Genomic DNA, 24,631 nt, shown 5'->3' with positions numbered 1-24,631 from the left:
AGACAATTCACATTTTTTGATATTAGGAGTGAAAGCAAGAACTAGACAGAAGCTGTTCTCTGGTGGCACAGTCCCCCGCCCAAAGCCTCATTTGGAGGAAGGTAAAGATTTAAGTATATATCATATAAGTTCCCCACATCTGGGCAAATGCATCATATACTCAGTTGCAGGCTTTTTTAATTCAGAAAGAAATTATCAGTCTCCTGCTCTGTACCGATGGGTTTATGATGTCCATCCTGCAGGACACAGCTCAGGTCGTTAAGAAGAGGGAAGTTCCATTCCTGTCACAGCTCCCTGTCATCGACACTGGCACCCAAGGGGTCTGAGCCAGCTCTTCAGAGCTCCCCCAGCAGCACCTTCTGCTGGAACATAAGGGAAGGCACCTAAATGATTATTTTCATAGAATAGAATCATAGAATGGTTTGGGTTGGAAGGGACCTCAAAGATCAGGGAGTTCCAACCCCCCTGCCATGGGCAGGGACACCTCCCACCAGACCAGGTTGCTCAAAGCTCCCGCCCGGCCTTGAACACCTCCAGGGATGGGGCATCCACAGCTTCTCTGGGCAACCTGTTCCAGTGTCTCACCACCCTCACAGGGAAGAGTTTCTTCCTGAGATCTCATCTCAATCTCCCCTCTTCCAATTTACAACCATTACTCCTCATCCTCTCTCTGCACTCCCTGACAGAGAGTCCCTCCCCAGCTCTACTGTAATTTTGGTGTATTAATGCTTCTTGCTCAGTTATAAACAGTACGAGTTTATTGCCATGAATATTCTGAAAAACTAGAAGATCATTAATGCTTCTTGCTCAGTTATAAACAGTACAAGGTTTATTGCCAGGAATATTCTGAAAAACTAGAAGATGGTGAAATACCCGATTAAGTAGGGAATCCAGCTCTTAATGAGACAGCTCGTTAGAGCGGGACTAAGGCCGTCTCTACTGCAGCACCCCCAGGAAGGGGTTCTCTGGGTCACGTCCCTCACGGTGCTGCGCCTCCTGCAACACAATATGCACGTATCAAATACATTTGGTATTTTATTAAGTAAACAAAGCAAATTCTCAGTGCACATTTTAAGCAGCAAAAAAAGAAAAGAAGCACCTCAGACTTTCATACCGTAACAAAAGTTTCTGTGGAAGCTGCATTTTATTTGAAAATCCACCCATTTTTGCTAACGTACATTTTAATATTTTAAACAAAAATAGAATCTGCAGAGACAATGCAGCAAGTATGCTTAATTCATGTCCAGAATTGCTTTCATATTAATGACTATCCTTCTGAAGGCCCCACTCCACCCCAAAGTTAGGATGTATTTACACAAAGCACCGATCAACAGTGCTACTTTAATTCTTCGTTAACTAAATACCCACTAGACACATGTAAGGAAGCTACTTCCCCCCTCTTTTTTTTTTTTATTTTAAAAGATACGTGACCCGAAACATGGCACAAGCCAAATGAAAAGGCTCCCCCCCCAACACACACCACCTCAATTTTATTTTATTTTTTTTTACAGAAAAGAAGGAAAGTCTTAAAGTGAAAGCAATTCCTCACATTCATTTTGGAAAGGCCTTATAATGTCAAATGTAAAAATAATGACATGCCAAGCACAAAGCAATAAAGTTCCTTCCCAACGCACTAATGCTGAATTAAAAATGTAGTGCTTCTTCTAGTCAGTTAACTGTTCCCTTGCAAAATCCTAGGCACAGAATTGACTATAAGGATTAATGCATTTTACAGCTCTTCCCTAATTCCCATATATACTGAGAATTCATTAGATTCAGACCTTTAAAATATTTAGTGCTCTGTATGTCAGCGGAAAAGCATTCTGAATCAGATTCATTCTTTGTGGATAAAAATCAGACATACTGTATACATCCATACTCATTTTCAGAAGGAGGTTTGTGGTTTGTTTTTCTTTTTTTTTTTGATACAATATTAATGTTAAATTGATAATCATAAATAAATACAAACAATAATACATAAGGAATGTCTACTGCAAACTGAATATATAATTTTTTTTAAAAAAAGTTAATTTCCATTACTGCTGTGCCTACGTTTGTGAGGACTGAAGAAAAGGTAACTGCAGAATTAAGAGTTAGGATTTGACACCCACCCCCCGCCCCGGCCCAAAGTCTTGTTTCGAGTTACGGTAAAGGACCCAGCTCCGTGTTCCAGAGGCATTTCCAAACATCAAATCTCAATTTCCAGAATCAAGGCTTCTCTTCTTACGTTACCGATTATGGATATTAGAAGCTGAAAGTATCGAGGTGTTAGTCACCAGGGCAAAAAGAGAGAGATCTGAGTCTTAATTCACGGCAATTCTTGGCTTTGAATCACGGATCGATGTTTTCTTCTGGAGTTGTCCCAGGTTCCTTCATTGCTCTTCATCGTTTCGCTGCATCGTTTCGTGGAAGAGGAGAGTTTGAGAGACCAGAGTCCATTTTATTTTCTTCCCGGAGGTGGGGGGGGTTACTGGTGAGCACATCTTTTTGGAGACGTTCCTTGCTCTTCCCTCTAACACAGTTACATAAATTGAATCTGGAAAGATTAAAAAACCCCTGTGTTAATATCCAACAGAAGGAAGACTTCACTCTTCAAACATTTCCATTCTTCAAACGCCCAGGCTACCCCAAGAACTGAAGTTTTAAACAGAAATAAAAATTTTACCAAATCAGGGGCAGAAAACAACCAAAAACCAGCAGGATGTTCTTCCAGCTACACCAGCCTTTGGAACAACCCTTTGCATCCCAATGCTTTGTCCAGCAATAAAACTGTTTATCCCTGCAATATCGTCACCAGCGGCTGCGTAACACGGATCAACATCCTTATGAAGAGAACTCAAGAAGAACTTTACACTAAAGAAGAGAACTTTACATTATCTTCTTGATTTTTTTTGTGTTTTCACTCATTTTAGTATGTAATTTCCACCTGCCTCTGATTGCTAAAGAACAGAACTCCATCGGTACCAAGATTTAACCCTCACGTGCATGAAACCAAGTGCCACCTTCTACATAAAGTGAACTCTTTGGTGAAGGAACCTGGTGGAGGGGCAGGAGCAGATGCCAGCAGCAGTCAGGGGGCTGCCAAAAGCCACAAACCCTAAGTGTTTTCCCCAAGGAACAGTGTGGCAGTGCCACTGTTTTTCCCCCTTTTCTCCCCACCAGCTCCTGCTCAATGACCATCACAACATCCGTTGCAATTACTTGCACCTGGACTTTGGGGGATGGCTGGTGACACAGCCAAAACACTGTCTGGAGTGGGGACCTAGAGATTTTGTTCCCATGAGAATATGACTATGGGTTAATTATCTTACTGTATAAATAGTGGACAGCCCCAGAGCCCTTTGAGCTCTCCTGTACAGCAGCAGCTGCACACCAGGGTCTCCCCTTGGGTGAGGACACTACTTAAGGTTCTGCTCCTTGAGGTTGAGAGGTTCCTTGCCACAACAGATTCTCAGTAAGTGACTAATAACATGCTAAACTTGAAATCTTAGTTAAGTAATATGAAGGATTGATTGCACATATATAATCCTTTAGACATAAACCATTGTCCAAGTCTGGGACTAGGATTGGATCCAGCTGCACCCGGACTCCTCTCTGAGAAGGAGTTTAGATAGCCAGGGGGTACCTTCTGAACTGCATGACTCAATGGGAGGGTCTCCCTGACAGCTTGTCTGACCCTGTCCTCTCTGCAGTAAATAATAGAGCGCACCCTGACATCGAATCTCATAAAACACTATCACATTTACTACTGGTTTTATCACATTTATTTTGTTAAATCACTGTTTCACCTGAATAAATATTTCCCTACTTCTCTCTTAGGAGCGCAGTTCATCACTCCACCTGCGACAAATGGTCAATACACCAGGTGGTACCAGTTCCTTCTCCCCAGCTGCAGCCAAGGACCACGTGTGGTGGCTCTTGCAGTTCAGGAAGGAACCAGAAAACTTTATTTCCAAAAGACTGGAAAGGACTGAAGCAAAATGACTTGATGGGGCCTTTAAACTGCGGCAGTTCCATCGACAGAGTTCCCAAGTCCCTTCCACAGCGCTTCCAACTCGACTTATTTTCATCAGAAACAGCTCTAATCATGTTAATAAAACTCCAATCAAAACTTCAACTTTGTTCTATATCACGAAAACCAGCATCTCCCCAGAATCACGGACAATACCTAAGTTGTTCTACAAGAAATCCTGGAGAGAGAGCTCTGCAAAGGGATCCTTTCCTGAGGCTCTGTGAGGACTCTGACTGGAAGGGCTGGATGCTGCAGACAGCTAGCAGGAAAGACGACAGAGAAAGGGAAAGAAAAAAGAAAAAAAGGTCTCAGAATGACAGAATATGAAAGCGGAACGTGTAATGAAAGGACAAGGGGGAGGTTAAGAGGCAAACTTGGCAGAAATCAACTATTAAAACGAGGTGTTTGGTCATATGGAGAAACAGAAAGTCTCTTCGATGGTCGGTGTAATGCAGAAACAAGCCGGACATGACTCCCCAGAAAGGAAACTCCCATTGGAATTTGCCAAACAAGCAGATAACCTCACACTTCCACAGCAGTTTTCTTCAAAAGAAGATACAAAACCTGAAGCCTGACACTCCTGGGGAACAGGCTCCCACTCTCCCCACTTCACCGGCAACGCTACGGGCTGGCAGGGAGAGGTGAGCCTGGGGGTCCCACCAGAGCACAGCAGCTTTCCAGGCACCTTCTCCAGGAGAAACAGCTCTCAGCATCTTTTCCCTTGGAAATAGGATGTGTATAAAAAGAAGCTGGAGAGCAGACAAGGCGTAATTGTCAGTTTGGGGCTCAGGAGAACACGGGATATATTCTGGGAGTAGGCAAAAAATAAATGGATGAGAGTTTAGTCAACTGCTGTGGTTTGAGGTGAGAGCTGAAGGGTGAGAGCGATGGTCTGTACTATCTCTACTGACAAAACTCACATCCTGTAGCCACCTAAAGCACCACACTACAAACACAGCCCTGGAAAGCATGTAACAACAGGTAATACTGGCTTTCCAGCTGCTGCTGCTGGAAGGGATCGATAATCTCCCGGCTGCAGTTGTAGCAATATCTGCTCTTTGTCAATTTATTATTTTTTTTTAGCCCTTTTCCTTCTTTGTTAGTGCTTTCCCAGTTACAAACAGTGCTTTAGTAAATTCTATGTGCCCTCCTCCCTCGGAGAGCTTGCAGGCTTTTGAAGTTGCAAATAAACCAGAGACCTTTCTCCATTCTGGATTCTGTCACTGGAACAGTTTGCTCCCACCCCAGTCCCCCAGCACTGGCGCACACTTGCTCTTCATGCCCCTGGCAAAAAACATCTCAGAAAGACACAAATTTCCTCTGGAAATGCTGACCGTCTGCCAACCTCTGCCTGACGGGGAACAGCCTTAGGGGAACTGTTTGCAGAAGTGCCCAGAGTGCAAATATTGCCACTGCAAATTTAAATTTCTCACCTTAAAGTCTATCTCAGAAACCCCGCGGGGAGAAGGAGTTTCCTTCAGGATCAGGAGACTCTGCTTGGGCTGGAATCTCGACCTCCCTCCCCAAACCCCACTCCCAGTGGGGCACTGGGATCCAGTCCCCACAGACACGTTATGGAAGAGTCATGAGACAGAATGGGAAGCGCTCGAGAAGCTGTTTCAAGATGTTGGAAGTTCCCCTTTCTCGATGGGAGGAGACTTTCCTCCTCTTTGTGGTCAAAAACTCAGTGTCACACATTTAAAAGTCCCGTTAAATTGAGTCAGCAAATCTCCAATTGGTATTAAGTCCAAAGTAAGGTCCCAGTTTGAAAGCAGCGTGGAAGACTGGTGGGTTTGGAGCTCTCTCTTTTGTGTCACATCAGCACGGAACCAGGAACTGGTGACGTTTCACAAAACCTGTTCAGGTTAAATACTGGGGGGAAAAAAACCTGACAGTGCTACTTCCTAAATGCCGACGAGACACAGGACCGTACAGTAACTACCTGTTTTAATGAAATTCCTATAATTATTACAAAAGAGGCCTAAAAAAACCCCTCCAAAAACATGGAAAGTATAATTAAAGTTTCCTACATCACATCTTTTCAGAACACCACTTATAAATATAGCTGAAAACCAGAACCCACCTTAAATACTTCTCCTTAGAAACCTCTAAGAGAGCAGCACTGGCCACCGCTTCCTCTAGTGCCAGCACCCCCAGAGCTGTTGGTTTTAGTCTCTCCTTTGCTGCCCAGCACTTTTGGGATCTGAAACACGACGTCCTGTGCCAGATCAAACCCAAAGCTTGGTCTCACCTCCACCAGTCGTCCCCTCGTGCTGCTTCCAACAAAGGCAGAACCTCCCCAAAGCCACAATAACGCAGAGGAACCCGTCCACGAGTGAGCGTTGTGCCAAGTCCCATCATTAACTAGATACTGGTTTCTCATTTAACAAGTCCAACAGGATGCTTTAATATGTATTTTAGGATTAATGTGCCAAAAAGGAGGACCCGTGAAGTCTGCTTTCTGCCCTAAGTCTGTCCTGGACTTCGTCTCTTCTTCCCCAGTTCCAAATAAAAAAAAAAAAAACACAACAAAAAACCAAACAAACCAAAACAACAAAAAAAGACCCCAAACCAAAAAAACACCCCATAAAACCACTGAAAACTATTTGCACATTTACCTGTTCATCCCCCTCCCCAGGCAGTCACTGCTATTGCTTTCTCTGGACAATTCAGTGCCGTTAACGACCACGGCACCACAATTCACACAGGGGCTGGCAAAAGGCTGAGTAATTTCCTTATTCTATTTTACACCTTCAAATTTTCACTGTTCAGCTGCTTCCCCTCCTAGGGCTATGTCCTTTTGGGGTTAAATCAGACCGTTCTCGATGCTCTGGCTACCACGATATGGTGTTTTGCAGTGAGAAAGGCAAAACAGTTTTCATCCTGATAAAATAGTGGGTCTCTCTCAAACACGAAATACTGACCTTAATGCAAGAGAAGTGATTTAAAAGAAAAAAGTTTAAAAGAAACACCAGTTTCTTTTAAAACCATAACTTCAGCACTTTTCAAAGCTGCAGCTGTTCTTGAAACAAACATTCTCAATTGTTTCAAATTATTTTGCCCTCAAAAAACCTAAACTACCCTTGCTTTTATTGCAACAATTAGAAATACAGTTGCAAGCACATAAATGCAACACTTGAAAGAGGCAAAATAGTTATGTCTAGAGATTTGAAAAGTATATTTATTAAAAATCCTTAAGAGTATCAAGTTAGAAACACCAGTTTAAATCCTAAAGAAACTGGACAAGATTGGGACACCTATTTTACTGGTCTGTGTACAAAGCAGGAGGAGTTCCCAACATGCTACATCTTGGCAATATAATATTTTGGCAACAACTTCCTCTGTCATTAAGTTTTTAAGTACTTTCCATTTCTTTACTGTAGACAAAAACCAAGCTCTATCAGCAGACTGGAGGTAAGTGATAGAATCTGGTGCTTTAAATGTAAATACGAAAACCAATTTTGTTTTCAGCAGTGATGACACCACGGCCAAAACCTGAATTACAGTTCTGGTGTCCCGGGATCCACGTGGGATGCAGGCAGTTTGAATCCTGTGCCTTAACTGTAAGTTCACAAAAATCCCAGAATTGTCTAGGTTAGAAGGGACCTTTAAGATCATTCAGTCATTACGATTTGTCTACTTATACCAAGAACACACATTTTTATTTCTCTATTTTCCTATTTCTAGCACAACGGGGGTATTACCTAACCCTAAACAGACAAATACGCTCTCAGAAGAGCCACAAGACTGAACACACAGTAAATTTAGATTATAATGTTGTAATTCCCCTCCGTGGCCATAGGTTAGTAAATGCCATCTCTGCTGTGTCTGGGGAACAGCTCGCAGCAGCCTTTGCTTCATTTTGGTTGCTTTATTGGCATCAGGCTTCTGAAAGCCCAACACCTCCCAACAACACAGACTCTGTGTCTCAGGGAAACCCTTCCTGCTCACGCAGCAACCGCTGCTCCAACGGGTGTGCATTCTGTCCCATTAAGTCTCCCAGGAGCCAAACGCGTTGTCAGATGAACACAATAAGCAGAGCTCTGCACATCTCACTGCTGACTAATTCCTCTTGCTCCTGTTGTGACAGGGATTCAGCCCAGACCAAGCCCTGCAGCGTCAAATGAAGCAGAAAGGCTCACCCAGCTTCTCAGACCTACCTGGCTATAACCAAATTAGGCAGGTAGGCAGGTTATTTATTTATATATATATATTTTTTTTTTAAAGGGACATTTCAAAACTGATGTTTTGGGCATTGCAGAAACACTCTTATCCTTGAGAATCCTTTAACATCTTCTCTATATACTTGTAAACACATTTTTTCCCCTTGAAACAGTATAAAACCCACATGAAAGATACCAAATCACTTGTCTGAAGAGCCGGTGGAAATGCGAAGCAGCCCTCAGAAACCCAAGAGAAAGTCAATTGAAAGCTGCACTTCTAGCTAAAGCAAGCTAATAGCGTCCCTTTCAGATAAAGCATAAAAAATAATGAAAAAATAAATCTATTTTAGCAAAGCAAACAGACATTCTGCCCACTGGCAGCACACAGCAAAGCCTCCCTGGTTAAAGGATCAGATTCGGGCACTGGAGCGAGCTTTGAGGCTCTTTTCCTTTCCAAACCAGTGCTGAATTCTTTTCCCTCCACACTCCAGTCCCAAAAATCACACTTAAGCCAACACAGATTTGAGTGAAGTTTACATACGTGTTTTTGAACAGGCACCTCTAAAGACAGAGCTCTTAATAGTAAGATCAAAATACAGTCCAATATATTACACATTTCTAACAGAGACACGATGCACAGTGTGAACTCTGCCACAGAAACATTCACCTGGTAATTAAACCCACACTGTTAATACCACAGTTCCAACCTGCCCCTAACCTTGGCTCTGCCTCCAACTACAGTTCACAAACACAACAAAGCCTTAACGAGCTCAGTATTTTCTGCTATTGGCATGAAGACGTTCAAAGATTGTCCATCCTCCCTTGCTATTTCTTTTTTTTAAAACGTTTCTCCTACTGCAAAAATCTGTTTTCAGAAATAGAGACCTCTCTATTAGAGAAGACAATGGTTCAAACGAGCTGAATGTGGCCCGTGGCTCCCAGGGAGCGGCCAGAACCAAGGACCCCACGTGGGGCTGGAGCTTCCCCAGGTTTGATACCGTGTTCTTAAACCCACCTGGAACAGCCACAGACCTAAAAGGCTCCACACACCCCATCTGTCCCCTGCAAAACACTGTCACATCAGCACACAGCTTCCACTCCATGCTTTTAAAGCAACTGACCCAGCTGTAACCCCTTCCCAGCACCAGTTATGGGGAATATACACACCTGTGCTCCTGGTACAGGGCCAAAAGGGTTTGGTGGTCTCATGACTGGCTGGCTGTATATTAAGGTTGGCTGTGTCATTACTGGAATGCCTCCCATCTGCGACGGCTACAAAGAAAAATAAAATCCAGACAACATCAAATCACACAGAGCAGTGATACATCGTGAGTATTTAAAGAAAGGGAAATAGTGAAAGATACATCGTGAGTATTTAAAGAAAGGGAAACAGTGAAAAGAGGGCTGGAGCCCCTCTGCTGTGAGGACAGGCTGAGAGAGTTGGGGGTGTTCAGCCTGGAGAAGAGAAGGCTCCAGGGAGACCTTAGAGCCCCTTCCAGTATCTGAAGGGGGCTACAGGAGAGATGGGGAGGGACTCTTTATCAGGGAGCGGGGCGATAGGACAAGGGGGAATGGTTTTGAACTGAAAGAGGGGAGATTTACATGGGATATCAGAAAGAAATTGTTTACTGTTGAAGCTGGTGAGACACTGGAACAGGTTGCCCAGAGAAGCTGTGGATGCCCCATCCCTGGAGGGGTTCAAGGCCAGGCTGGATGGGGCTTTGAGCAACCTGGTCTGGTGGGAGGTGTCCCTGCCCACGGCAGGGGGTTGGAACTGGAGAACCTTTAAGGTCCCTTCCAACTCTAACCATTCTGTGATACCTGCAATCATGTTAGATCTTTCTACAACGTTCTGCCGATAAAGGCTACTAGAAAGGAACATTTGAACGGTCCCTTCCAACTCTAACCATTCTGTGATATACACAATCATGTCAGATCTTTCTACAACGTTCTGCCAATAAAGGTTACTAGAAAGGAACATTAGAATCTTTTTAAAAGAAATACTCTCAACAACCACTGAGCCCATTTCATCTCTTGCTGCAAAGACGTGAAACACTGAAATACTTGTTTTAGCACAAGTATTTGTGCTGGTTCTCTTGCTCCCCCAGCGCAGCTCTGACAGCGCTCCCCTCTCTGCTGCCGAAAGCAGGAGAACAGCTTTACAGATCCCAGCTCAGAGCTCAGAGGGCTCAAGAGAAATTAACACTGAGAACTCTGTGTACAATCAAGGTTAAGCCATTATGCAATCAACATCTGAAGTGTTACCGACACTCTGCCTGAGCCAAATTAAGGTGTAACGTATATTAATGGTCTTAAAAGTCAGGTTTTATTTATTTTAGGTAGATGCCCAGCCCTGGTGCTGCTGTTGGCACTCCCTTCGGGCTTGGGTTGACACCCTGCAGCAGCCCTACTGAACCCAGCCCTGTTCCAAACAGCTTCTCCTGCACTAATCCTGGTTCTCCTCCCAGCCTGGCAAGCGGCTCTTTGGGCAGTGGCACGGTGAACCCGTTCAAGAAACCCTGATGAAAACATCCTACAAAAAAAAATTAAAAATAACTGCTGGCATAATGAAGCCAAAGGAACCAGCAGGCAGGGAATCGCAGAATCAGAGAATGGTTTAGGTTGGAAGGGACCTTAAAGATCATGGAGTTCCAACGTGATGATCCTGCCAATGGGAGGGACATCTTCAACTAGACGGGGTTGCTCCAAGGAAATTGCCTGTCCTTGTGTGCCCTCCCCAAGGGAAAACCTTGCCACTTCCAAATGGCCACGCTCACAACTGCGGTACCTACGACTGCTCTTTGGAAAATCAAACCCAAGGGTTGGAAAATGGGTCACTATTTCAGAGATTCCCAGCAGGAAGTGTCCCGAGAAAGGCTCAACAAGCCAGGTGGGTTTTCAGCCGACTGGTGGTGGTTCTGAGACAGCCCACCCCACCCCTCTGCTCAGACACCACACGCTTCTGAACAGCAACCCAGGATAATGGAGCTACAGCTCCCAGTAATCCCAGTTTCCATTGCATGTTGGCATTTAACCCCCACTTTACAAAGCCACTTCACAAAAAATGCAAGATTACTGTCTATACCCTACATACCTTACCTTCCCCAGCTGCTGAATTAAAATAACTAAGAAAATGCTTCCAGTACCACCAGTGCCAAAGTTGTGCAGATCCAGTTTGAATTAAAACTGATGGTAATTTAACCACAACGACTTACTATGGGAGTTCATGGGTGGGTAATGGGGAAGACTATTTTTATCCCAAAAGACCCTCAAGAACACTGTTGGCCACTTTGCAGTTCATTCACCAAGCACCTATGAACTATAAATCATTAATCTAATGTGATTATATGATAAAGCATTTAGCTTATTTTTATTATATTAATCTGTAAGCCAATAAACAGAATAATCGTCCTAAGGAAGCTCTCTCTCCTTTTATTCACCCAAAGCCGTGCTCCGCAAACACCATACTAATCAAGAAGAGTCAAGGCATGTAATTTCAGAAATATTTTAAAATTTGAGGTAAAAACAAAAAATTTGGACAACTTCTCAGAGCAACAAGCAGCAAGTTTATGTCAAAAGCCTGGTGGTCCTGGTGTGTCTCTAAAGAGATTCAGTTCTCACCAGCCCCACAGCACACGGTGGTGTCACAAACCCCCAGTTTTGTGGCATCAGTCGTTACTGGCACCTTCTGCTGAGGCTGGGAGGTTTTATTTCACCCATAAAACGTTCCTGTTGTGAATTTATCTCTCTACACTCACACAACACACTTATTTCTAGGACACACCACACCAAGAAAGCCCACCAAGGATAGACACTGCCTTAATTTTTAAAAGTTTTTGAAAAACTAAGTGAGGTGAGAAAGGGCAGAGTTCATAGAATCATAGAATCATTGAGGTTGGAAGAGACCCTTGGGATCATCGAGTCCAACCATCTCCCCTACTCTACAAAGTCCTCCCCTACACCATATCCCTTAGCACTGCATCTAAACGGCCCTTAAACACAGCCAGGGATGGTGACTCCCCCCCCTCCCTGGGCAGCCTGTTCCAATGCCCGACCACTCTTTCAGTGAAAAATTCCTTCCTAATGTTCAATCTAAACCTACCCTGTTGGAGCTTGAAGCCGTTCCCTCTCGTTCTATTGTTAATTACCTGTGAGAAGAGACCAGCACCAACCTCTCTACAGTGTCCTTTCAAGTAGCTGTAGAGAGTGATGAGGTCTCCCCTCAGCCTCCTCTTCCTCATACTGAACAGCCCCAGCTCCTTCAGCTGCTCTTCATATGATTTGTCTTCTAGGCCCTTCACTAGTTTCGTTGCCCTCCTCTGCACTCGTTCCAGCACCTCGAGATCTTTCAGATAAATCCGCTCAAGTGGTTGAGAAACCCAGGACTTGGTGAATCGGTGAAGAATTAACCAATAGGAGGTCAAATTCAATTTTCAGCAAAAAAACGACTGCTACCAAACCATAATCAGTGAGATGATGCCCGGTGTGTCGGAGCCCCAGGAGCACACTTACCATGCCGTAGCCCATCATCCCCGTGGGTGTGGTGGCGGGATAAGCCATCACTGGTGGTGCCTGGGGTGAGAAACAGGGATGAGCTGAGAGGAGACGTGATCCGCCCCGCGCGCGAGGGGAAGGCACCGCTTTCTAAAGGGCCAACTGCAGCGCTCGGCTCGTTGTGGGCACAGCAAAGAGCAAACAGGATTTGCAGCCTTGTTTAAGAGCGCATCCGAATCGATTCGGATGGAACACAACACCTAAGCTAAGGTTTTCTAGGCAAATCTGTAATTAGGAATTTGCTTTTTAACCTGGTAGGATTCTGGGTGACTGAATGAAACACCCGCTCTCTCAGCATCCTCTGCAGAGGACACAGCCTGACACAGAAGTTGGAGAGAAAATATTTAGGAAGCAGAAGTTTTTTTTTCATCCCAGGAAATATCTACTTCTATTCCAAAATCAGAAGTAATGGTGCACAAGGAACCTTGAGAGAATTTTGAAGACTGAAAGACCAATCTACCATTGGTTCTGATGTTACGGGAATTCTTTTTAGGCAGGAAGTACACAGGATGGGGATCCTCCTGCCCTGCTTCCATACAAACTCAGCTCTAACGTGACTATCCAGCTTGTGTGCCCTCTCTCAGCCCCTTATTGCAGCGAATTTGAACAGGTTAAAAGTCCTCTTAGTACTTTGCAGACAGGTTTCTGTTACCCTTAACCTAAGCTAGCCATGAAGGGACAGTAAATAGCTGTCAACAGACAAAGCCTGGGGTGAAGCTACGTTTTGTAAAGAACTTGGCAACATAGAAGTAAAAAAAACCAAAACAACAAAACAGCTGATAACTTAGAAAGAAAAATGTATTAAAGACAGTTCTTCGTATCCTAAGCACATTCTCTGTTCTGTTTCATTGTTCACTTTCTAAATTGGTATTAACTCTTACAAAGATAAACAATGTTGGGGTATAGTTTGGAAAAAAAAAAATTGGTGGTTATAAATATTCTGGTAACTTGCTGTCCATGGCTCCACCTCCTGTCAGCCTCCCCTTTCAGAAAACACAGTCCAATTTTCACCCTGTTGCTGGGGGGACTACTATTGCTGACAAGACAAAGACCGTACACATTTCTTGATACACAGAGATTATTGATACAGAAAAGAGGGAAGCGACACAATATTAATTCTACTGGATTAATGAAAGCAGAGAAATTGTAACATCAAGAACAGGACGTCAGCAAAGCTGTTGCTGAATTCAGTTCTAAGGTATCAGCTGCCTTTTCACAGACAGCAGCCAGTGCCACTGGCATTTCGGTTGCCGTCGGAACAGATTTCCCTGATGAAAAATTACCTGGCCTGTGCTGTCTGTGTATCCCTCACAGCTGGCAAAGCTAAACTCAAAATTCCTTTTTTTTTTTGTGTGTTGTGCTTGTGTATCCCCACCTCCACACACAAACACAGGCTGACTACACTCAGTTTTTGAGCGCTCAAGTACGGACCTACTGTCCTTTAGTTACAGAGTTACCCTGCGACCAAAGAACAGGCTACAGGGAAAGAGCAGCATCGCTGCTGACATAAAGCAAACAAAAAAAATATCCTTTGAAAGGAAAGGCTGCATTCCCCAGAGAGCCAGCACAGGTTACCACGTGCCCTTTGCAAACTGCCAGCATGGATTGGCTTTTTTTATGAGCATTAATGACATATTGGTCTCTCCCCCCACTAAAACCAAAACAAAAAATAATTAAAATAAATTTAAAATAAATAAATAAATCAAGATCTATCATAAATGTGGATAAAGTGCCAAGTGTGACAGAAGCCCGTGAGGTTTCATGCAGTTATTCAAACACAAACATTTTTTTCACCTTCATTCAAAATTCACCAAGTGCATTAAAGGCAGCCCAGACACACGCCCCAGCTCTCCGGCAGCAAATGGCACAGTTTAAAAGCGAAGGAAAAAAATAAAAATAAAAAAAATAATCTTGGTAATTTCCCATGCCATCATTCGAGTCAAGAGCCTGCAGACCAGACCGCCCATGGAGTTCGTGGATGCTTGGAAAAAAAAGCTTGATTTTTTTTTTTTTGCACACCAAAAGATTTCGTTTTTTTTTTTAAAACATGAGAAATGTGTAAATAGCAAGAAGGTTATGAGATTCTGCAAGAGCAGTGTTAATATCAGCATGCCCAGTCGATTGCAAAGAGGCTGCGGGTCGTTTCACTTACGTATTGTGGGAAGTGCATGCCATTCTGTATTCCCCAGGGAGAACAATTACATAATGCAATAACACTGGATTAGAAGCAAATACTTACACAACGGAATATACACAGAGAGCATTTTTAGTTCACAAATACATTAAATGTTTCCCCCAACACGTTCTTGTAATTCAAGTCATTGACTGAGACAGCAGACACCTGCGAGACTGTCGCCGTTGTTAGGTTTGTAATTGTTTTGCTGAGTCCATTTATTTGGTATATGCCTTTTTTCCAAAGACGAGAAAGCCTTATTTTAAAAGCATATTTATTTAGCAAGCAGCAGCAACTCCACAATAAATAGACCAGCAGAGGAAAACTAAATATTTTTTTTTCCCCATAGATTATTTCCATGTCAAGGTTTTTATGTCCATAGGACAGTTTCACAGGAAGAGCAGTGTCTCAACGGCATCTCTAAAGGATAAAAGCTCTTAAGTGTAATGACTTGTCACAAGAAGATGTACGTACGAGACATGAGTTATTAAACAGATTCAAGCACACGAGGAAACTCCAACCACCAGTCAATAAAGCAGGTGAGTAGTTACGGTTTCTTCAACACCTACACACCCTCTGGTAAGGTCCAAACCCTTCTCCCTGCGGGGAAGAGGGGGTGGATCCAGGGAGAAAAACTCTCTCTTTCCAAATCCCCACTGCTCCGTTACTGGGCTGTGGGTCCAGCCTCCCCCAGCCGGTTACAGAGTCAGATGCAATAAATCCTCAGGGGGAATTTGTTACTGGTTCTGTCCGTGTGCAGTTCCACGGGGCGTTGGGGAAAGGGCGAGGAGGATTCACATGCAAAAATGTTCTGTTAACATTGTAAAAACTACTCACACAGACTCTGAACCCCTTTGGGATTGGGTTTTTTTTTGGTTTGTAATTACGAACCCTCACTCCAAACCCTTGCCAATGCTACAGTGGATACTAGGAAGTTGATGACCCAAACTGACACACATTAAAAAGAACTGCAGAGGTGGGGGCAGGAAGCAGTAGTTACACACATTAAGAAGCTACAGCCCACACCACTGCATGGACACCTCTATGAGGAATTGAGAGGACTCTCGGCCCATTGTAGGCTGAGCAGCAACGTTATACATACCTGACCTATCACTGCACCTGAAGAACATCATTTTCACTCTTACTTTTCTAGGTTGCAAAGTGCCCCCTGGAATTCCCCATTTGACATCAGTTGAGTGAAACTCAAAGGCCGGTATCTTGCCATGAGAGAGGTTGGCCAAACACTACTGAAGTCTATGCTAAAGCTGCACGTGTTGCGTCCTATCCCAAACTATCTACTGGAACTGCTCAGCTAAGGAAACCAAACCCAAGCACTGCCCATCCCAAACTGACTGCTTCTACAGTTTTCTACAAGCCTTGTACTGCAGCTACCCATCACTTCCAAATTTCTCCGTTCGACATCACCCCACAAACCTCAGTTGTGGAGAACTCATTATCTTAAAACGAGCATTTGCTTACCAACGTCGGAGCGTTCCACGCGGTTGTAGGTGCAATCTTGGGCTGCCAGTTGGAACCACCTGTTAGTTTCTTTTCACCTGGCTGAGTCCAGTTTACATCACTTCAAATAAATTTTTTTTTAAGAATCGTTAGAAAACAGTGCATTTTCTTACAAAACTCCCTCAGATAAACAATGGTTCCTCTTGGAAACATGGATTCATTTGTTTGAAGCAGCTCATTTAGCACAGATGATAGGTCTCACAACAGCTTGTTTTGGCCAGGAAAAGTAATGCAAGATGGTCAACATGAGCTACCTCAGCATTATCTAATCCCAGTCAAGCTCCCCAGTAGAGGTAGGTTAGTCCATTTGACTTTCCTTGGGGCAAGCTTGTTTAGCTAAAATCAACTGCATACTCCATTTCTGAGTGATTCTGGAATTAGTGTAGATGTTCCCCATAAGCCTGAAATTCACCAATCGCATTCTCAGCTTTGCTGCCAGAGCAGATGTTGACCCTGCTTCAAAATCCACTTCCCTAAAGGTCAACCCCAAGTCAGAGGCTGTAGTTTCACAATCTTTAGTACGGCCCCGCACACCATCTCCTCACACGAAGTATGTACGGTGTGCTGAGATTGTCTACAGCTACAAAGAAACATTGTGATGAACTCATTTCTTTATACAAAGCCTGGAAGGAATCAGAGACAGGAGGAGACCTTGCCTGCTGTTACCACTGTCACCACCACTCGGCCTACAGTCATCTTCCAACAGCTCCCAACAATTCATTGTACCTTGTATGAGAAACAAAGTACAACCCCAAGTGTGCCCTGAAGGTTGACATTACAGTGTTACACACGTTTCAACCTTTATTTGTTCAAAATTCTATTATCAAGAGAATAAAAATGCTCCACTTTCCATTAAGGGTACTCACTTTTTAGTAGTTCCATTTCCAATGCCCAAATCTGTCACAAAGTAGAAAAAGATACTATTGAAACTCTATTCACATCAAATAATGAAATAAGTATTTATACGTTAGTGGTTCCATACTTACTGCCTACAAGGTTGGCTAAAGTGGAATCCAGATCATCTAACACCAGTTTGTTGGGCGGTACTTTGGCAACTGGAAGACTCTGGTTTTGAGAGGCCACTGTTGGTTTTAGGAGACCACCAAGTTCATCAAAGCCTGGGAATGATAAACAGAAAATAAGTGATTTGAATGACTGGCCTCACATGAGCTTCACGCCATTCAATTAAATACACTGCAAGTTCAAGACAATGGCTAAAATACAAAGAATTTAACTTGGCAGTAATACACTAGACAAGAGGGATAAAACTTAGTTTGCCTCTTGATAAAGTAGGCATTTACTACAGAAAGGAGACTGCACTTTCCTAGTTTAACCTACATGACACCAATTTTACACAGAATGGATTCACAATGAGGGCAACACAATCAAAACGTAAATTAAAATAAAGAATAAATATCTACATTATTTCAATCTTATAAAAACGCATGTTTATTTCCTTGCAGTGGATCACTGGTTTGCCCAAATAGAATCAGACGTCAAGCGTCCGATGTCAAAAGACCAGAAAGTATTTTCTTTCCAAATGCTCAGAAAGAGTCCTAACTATGACTACAATACAAATTAATTGTGTATCTTTTGATAATTTATCATTTTCTGAAATAATCAAAAGACTAACGTGTAGGCAAAGGGCCAAAAACGTGTTGCACAGATATATAAAATTAAGATGTGACTTCAGCTCTACTTCTGACCACGCTCAACAAATACAGGCTTCATTTCACTTGACAGCATGTAAAAATAAAGATATTTTTGCTGTGTGAAGGTTTAATGCAAAAAAAAAAATCAGTGAAGGAAATCAACGTAAACATTTCAGCAGGGGGCACGTGGAAATAGCATGTAAGGGAAAATTACTTGATTATCAAAGAAAAACTGGATGAAGAGATTCTGCTACTGGCCTTTTAAAGTCCTCTTTCCCTCCTTCGGCTGGAACACTGTCCCAGCAGTGTCAGTAAATACAGATTAAGAGATTTATACCTCAAAAATAACAAAAAGTTCCAGGACATAGATCATCTATTTTAGCAAGTGTCTTACCACCAGAATCTAGGACAACATTAGAAGATTTGTTTCCAAACACAGACTCAAAGTCAACATTAAGGCCAGCTGATGGCTGTGGTTGAGCAACAGGAGATGGAGTGAACCCTGTGGGGAAAAAAAAAAAAAGACAGAAGTTGAATGTTTTTATGAAACGTTTCCCATGAATCCACCTTCTTTATGCAAGACAAGTCAAATAAACATGAAGATTACTGAAGTATCGCAGAAAGACTAAGAATACCTCAAAAGTTCAGATTATACCCTGACGCCGAGAAGCGCGTCAAAGAAAGAACTGGAAGCAATTTATTTGAAGCTTATTTAGAGTTACTCCTCCAAAAAAAGGTTTTGTCTCAAAAACTGGGCAGATGGGCCATAAAAGCCTCCACTCTGCCCCTCAGTTGCTAAATCTCTGGACTGATTATTCACATCATCCTTAGCCTTTTACCAAATAACTACAATAAATTTATTGAAGAAGTAACCACCTACTTCCCCAGGGAAAGCAAGTGGCTGGGTACAGACTCTGCTTCAAGATGACCTGCCTGAAGGTTATTCCCTCCACGGTTTCTATCAGTGGAGCAGCTCCCACGTACAACTGGAGCAAGATCTGTATGGTCCCAAGATGAGCCATAATGCCTCTGATTAGACATTTGTAGTACTAATAGTTTTATTTATTGAAGAAGTAACCACCAGGGAAAGCAAGTGGCTGGGTACAGACTCTGCTTCAAGATGACCTGCCTGAAGGTTATTCCCTCCATGGTTTCTATCAGAGGAGCAGCTCCCACATACAACTGGAGCAAGATCCGTATGGTCCCAAGATAAGCACTAATGCTTCTGATTAGACATTTGTAGTACTAATAGTTTTTATAATGTTTACTTTGTTATTTTTGGACACACGTATCACAGGAGATCCTGCTTTGCAGTTAAGTTTCTAATAATTATGGCAAGGTATGGGGAGTTAAAGCCAAGTTTTAATTCCCATTCCTGTCTGACCTTACTCCATTTGTCTCCTCCCACACATCTGTAAAGCAGATGACATCTGCTTATATGAGTTTCCCAAATACACCATTTTTTTCAATACTTCAAAAATCTATGGCAGTATAAAGCATTGCTTATGATTTTAGGCAGTATGAAGTTGATGGTTCAGTAATGTGGAAGTGAATATTGATTTGTTTCCACAATAATATTTTTTTTAATGTTACATATAATCACACATCAGTCATGCACACGTGTGTGCACGTACAGCATCGTGATAGTCAGGCAGTTACACAAGTCATTATTCCCTTATATGAAAAGCACCCCAAAAAAATAATGCCATCTTCAGAACTAGCTCTTCTGCTTTCTAGCATAAATGCTGATGCTGTGGAGAAATAAAAGCATCACAAATACTTCAGCAGTCAAACATTGCAGTGAGCAGAAATAACTGACCGAGAAGACCTCTTGGGTTTCGTTTACCTTGTTGTGACAGCACCTCATTTCAACCTTAAGGTTTACCTGAAATAAGTTACACTTCACCCAGAAAATCAATAGCTATAGGATGTTATCCTTGAATGTAAACTTGACAGAAAAACTAAATTTGGATTACCTGTTCCTTCCTATTTGTCGTAATGGAACATATAACTCAAAAGCAGCCATCTCTAAGAATTTAAACAACGTACATTTCATTAAAAACAAAAGCAAGGAAAGAGCATACAGCAAGGCATGAGCAGCAGTTAATGTGGGGAAAAGTAGGGAGTAACTAAACGAGGGAACAAAATGAGTATCTTTATGACAAATACACCATCAGGTTGTACCAAGCCATTTCAGAGACTCTGCACTGCGGATGGGAGCTCCAGTGATGGGATGTCCTGCAACTCTTAAAGCTGTGCCTGTACCAACAGAAAACTTGACTTACGACAGCTCATCTTCTCCTTTAGAAAATGGCCTCAACTGAAACAAGCCGAGTTTCCTGCTCTCACGTTTTCAGAAGTTTCAAGCGCTGTGAAGCTAACGAGATGAGATGAGCCAGAAGACAACATAATAGATAAGACTTCTTTGGGTCAACCTCTGGAAAAGACCAACTCCTACAGCTGGTATCAGCCACCAGCCCAGGGCACCGTGTCTCATGGGGTGTTTTGAAAGGTGCAAAGGTCATTTTTAATGGAGCTCCTTCAAGAAAATAAACCAACAAGACTTGACAGAAACTAAACATTGTGCTTTTGGATATGGAATCATACATAACATTTAACCTTTGGTTAGATAACTCTAGTTAATTTCTATTCGAAGACACTAAGCCACAATGTGACTTTATGGTGCTTTTAAGAACTAACTCGTTCACAAGCCATTTATCACAGCATCATAGGATGGTTTGGGTTGGAAGGGACCTGAAAGATCACTGAGTTCCAACCCCCCTGCCATGGGCAGGGACACCTCCCACCAGACCAGGTTGCTCAAAGCCCCCTCCAGCCCGACCATGAACACCTCCAGGGATGGGGCATCCACAGCTTCTCTGGGCAACCTGTTCCAGTGTCTCACCACCCTCATAGGAAATAATTTCTTCCTGATACCTCTTCTAAATCTCCCCTCTTCCAGTTTAAAACCATTACCCCACGTCCTATCACTACACTCCCTGATAAAGAATCCTTCCCCATCTCTTGTGTAGGTCCCCTTTAGGTGCTGGAATGACATGATAAGGTCTCCCCTGAGCCTTCTCTTCTCCAGGCTGAACAACCCCAACTCTCTCAGCCTGTCTTCACAGGTGAGGTCCCCCAGGCCTCTGGTGATCTTCATGGCCCTCCACAGGATTCATTCCAACAGGTCCATGTCCTTCTTGTGCTGAGGACTCCAAAGCTGGACGCTTTACTTCATTAAAAGTATTCCTAAGCCTTGCACAGGAACAACACTCTGTTCAACCTGGTTTAGACAGATTATCAACTGTCATGGTCCACAGCCCATCTAGCAACTGTCAGAATTGGATACCAGTACTGGTATGGGGTTACTAGACAGATGCACAAATGATTAGCCAGCAATTTGATGCAGGGGATACTTCCTTCTCATGGGGATACCTCTTTCTCATGTTCTGTCACAAAGCTTTGTACTAGTTCAGTGCACTGTTTAAGAGTAATATATAAACAAAAATGCCATAAGCAGCAAGAACATCCCAATCCCTTGATTTGAAAAGCAATGAAGGAGAGTAAGATGTGAAGATACTCATGACATGCAAGTCTTTTGCGTGGATGTAGCAGCATGTAAACCACAAGAGATCCTGAAATGGGGAGATACTCATTTCACGTTTAGGCTAAATAAGCCTTAGTTTAGCACAAACTGAAAAAATACATACTGTTTGTGACAACACACCTAGCACAAGCACATGAATAAGAGTTGGAGCCGCTATAATAATGCATTTCTGTAGCAAGTAACACACCTACTGGTTCTAGGCACACGAGACATTGTATTGCTGTGTTTGTGGTAAGGCTGATTCCCATTACCTACCTCCAAATAGACCAGCTACAGAAGAAGGCTCATTGCGGAAATGAGAAGCATTAGGGTAAGCTTGAGGACCACAAAAAGAATCTGATCAGGCATATCACACGAGAGAGAAAGCCAGGAAAGGAGAAGAGGGAGAGTTACAGAAAGAGAACCAAGATACACCGTTTATCTGCTATTCAAAAATTTAGTTTCAGGTCACTCTATACATCCACATACACTCTAATAACACAGAACCAATGGAATGAAGTCAATACACATCAGACATACAGTAAGAAACAAGTTTACATTATCACTAACACAAAAGGGGAAAGCACAGTTTCAAACTTACAGCTATACTAGGAAAAAAAAATATATTATTTTTTTAAACCAAATGCCATGTTTTACACTCTTGAAGAAATGAGTGTAAAAGCTTCAGGGCATTTTTCTTATACCTGAAGCATAAGGACACAGCCCAATAGTGGATTCACATTTGATTGCCACAAAGGGATTTAGTTCAGTAAATCGATTGTAATGATCTAAAGAACCAGAAATAGTTATTTAAAACCCACATTCACGTAATTGTAGCACCTTGTTTGTACTACAGCTGCATTTACATGTCACATATCAATCTGTTGGGAGGTCACACCGTGGTCCTAGCTATACCTTTAGAGAATGAGACACTGGAAGGGAAGGCAACGCATCGATGCCATCCACCTCCGGTGCCTTCAAAGGTGTTGTGGGATGATACCACACAAACCAGTGAGAGCCACAAAAGCCCACCAAGGTCCTTGTTCCCAGCCCTGCGCTGCCACAACTTTCTGTATGACTGCAGAACAAATGACAACCCAACTTAAAAAAAAGCTGTACCCAAAATAATCATTGTACATTCACATGCAGCCATACAAATGTTATTGGAAGTGGGGGAAAGATCTATTGGAAGCATTGGCCAGATTATTATGCAGCTTGAAGGAGTTGTCTACTACTGCCTGGAATTGTGGAGAGAAGTTCACAGCAGGAGTTCTTGTGCTTGAAGATCTCGCCTTGCTTTCTCTCTCCAATAGCAAAAAAACAAGCTAATAATCCAGTTCATTATGGTGATGTGATGGATGGGGCTTTGAGGAACCTGCTCTAGTGGGAGGTGTCCCTGCCCATGGCAGGGGGGTTGGAATGAGATGACTTTAAAGGTCCCTTCCAACCCAAACCATTCTATGATTCTATGACACAGTGCAGGTGGTATGAATATCTTTAAAGAGACCTCTTTGTTTTCTGTCTGTTAACAAGTATCAGAGATATGAAATATCACTTTGGCATGAGACTCGAATCATTTGTGATCAGTTCTAGTGGGGTTCAACCAGCAAAAAGGCCGACCTGTTGTCTTTAAGCCTAGCTTCCCCTAAGAACAGAACTGACACATCATTAATTGATTTTTAGTCTATGAAAGCTAACTTCATTCTTCATATTGAAAAGTAATCAAATTAATATGTAGCTGTGCCAACATAAACGTTAGAAGCATTTCTAACGTGACAGCCATGCTGAATCAATCTTCAAAAAGGAAGATTTCATCAGTTTTAAAAAGCCGAGTCGTTAGTTAATTGCCCAGTAGGTAAACATTTTGAGAAAGCATACAGCTTTACCAGTTTTGTTAGTGTCAACGTGACTGGGGGAAAAACACCCACTACCAAAAAAATTAGATTAACCTCCTACATTCAAAAAGAACATTTCAACCTGAGGTACAAAGTAGGAGCATTTTCTTTTCATTCTCAGGTACACATAGTATTTTGCCTTAAAATTCCTAAGCACAGGAGACTTGGTGTAAAATTACACTCAAACAACTGCTTTAACTATAACTAAGTCCTTTTACATCAGGTAGAATCCCAACCAGTAGCTAAGCAAGGACTTTAACACCATTTTCATGGCACAATTACTAAATCAAGTTCTAACATAGCACTACATGAGCCCCAAATGACCAGCTTTTAGTTAATGAAAGGCCCAACAAATATACTTTAAAAACTAAAATAATGTTAAAATTTTTAGGAAACAGGAAATTAGTTTAAAATGGTACTTTACCAACAAACATTTCATGTGTGGGTGTCCTACTGGTGAAAGTAGATACATCAGAAGACACAGACAGATGAGCAGCATCGTTAGTTTTTGTAAGGAAAGGATTTAGGTTTGGAATGGCATCATCAACACTATCAACAGTAGCAGAAAAAGGATCTGTTCAGTTCCAGAGAGCAAGAGAAAGAAGAAAAGGGAGATGGGTTTAGTTACACACTGCTTCCTAGGTACAGGAGAGTTAAGAGTTAAGAGGAGTCCAGGAAGTATAGTTTTCTCCTGACATCTCTAAACTTGGGATGATCTAGCAAATTGCTTAATTCTCAAATTCTCCAGAATTATCTGTTCTCTGCTCAAGAGAAATACTACAGATATTAGCTACACATTTACCTTTTTTTTTCTTTTAAAATTAATACCATCTTGGTAAAGTGTGCTTCTTCCACAGTGTGTTTTATACTGAAAGTTCGTATGTTATTTCTCTTTTAACACAATTACTTTTTGCTTCACTCAGTCCTGTCCTGACACCTGCAACAAATTCTCTGGAGCAGAGAGGACCTCTTGGTGTAGCAGAACCCCTGGTGCCAACAAGGATTCCATGCAGAACCACCTGAAGGACAGCTTTAAAACAAAACCAACGGAGCTGTGCTGTTCCTTCTTCTTCAAACT

The 24,631-nt window shown here is 42.6% G+C and overlaps 1 protein-coding gene across 1 annotated transcript in view; it reads right to left on the bottom strand.

Moving 5' to 3' along the window:
- Positions 1-1,017: 1,017 nt before the first annotated feature.
- PICALM (phosphatidylinositol binding clathrin assembly protein) overlaps positions 1,018-24,631 on the bottom strand; it is a 107,932-nt gene continuing 84,318 nt past the window's right edge. Inside the window, exons 16-23 of the mRNA XM_014941548.1 lie at positions 17,407-17,538; positions 17,287-17,317; positions 16,382-16,481; positions 14,882-14,905; positions 12,688-12,747; positions 9,343-9,447; positions 4,169-4,271; positions 1,018-2,536 (exon numbers count right to left, since the gene is read on the bottom strand). Of these exons, the coding sequence (XP_014797034.1) occupies positions 4,179-4,271; positions 9,343-9,447; positions 12,688-12,747; positions 14,882-14,905; positions 16,382-16,481; positions 17,287-17,317; positions 17,407-17,538 (545 nt within the window). The 3' untranslated portion in view covers positions 1,018-2,536; positions 4,169-4,178. The remainder of the gene's footprint in view (positions 2,537-4,168; positions 4,272-9,342; positions 9,448-12,687; positions 12,748-14,881; positions 14,906-16,381; positions 16,482-17,286; positions 17,318-17,406; positions 17,539-24,631) is intronic.

The sequence above is a fragment of the Calidris pugnax genome, unplaced genomic scaffold, assembly GCF_001431845.1.
Source record: "Calidris pugnax isolate Ruff unplaced genomic scaffold, ASM143184v1 scaffold99, whole genome shotgun sequence".
Taxonomy (NCBI): domain Eukaryota; kingdom Metazoa; phylum Chordata; class Aves; order Charadriiformes; family Scolopacidae; genus Calidris; species Calidris pugnax.
Note: the sequence above shows the minus strand (reverse complement) of the source record. Positions and strands in the feature narration are given on the sequence as shown.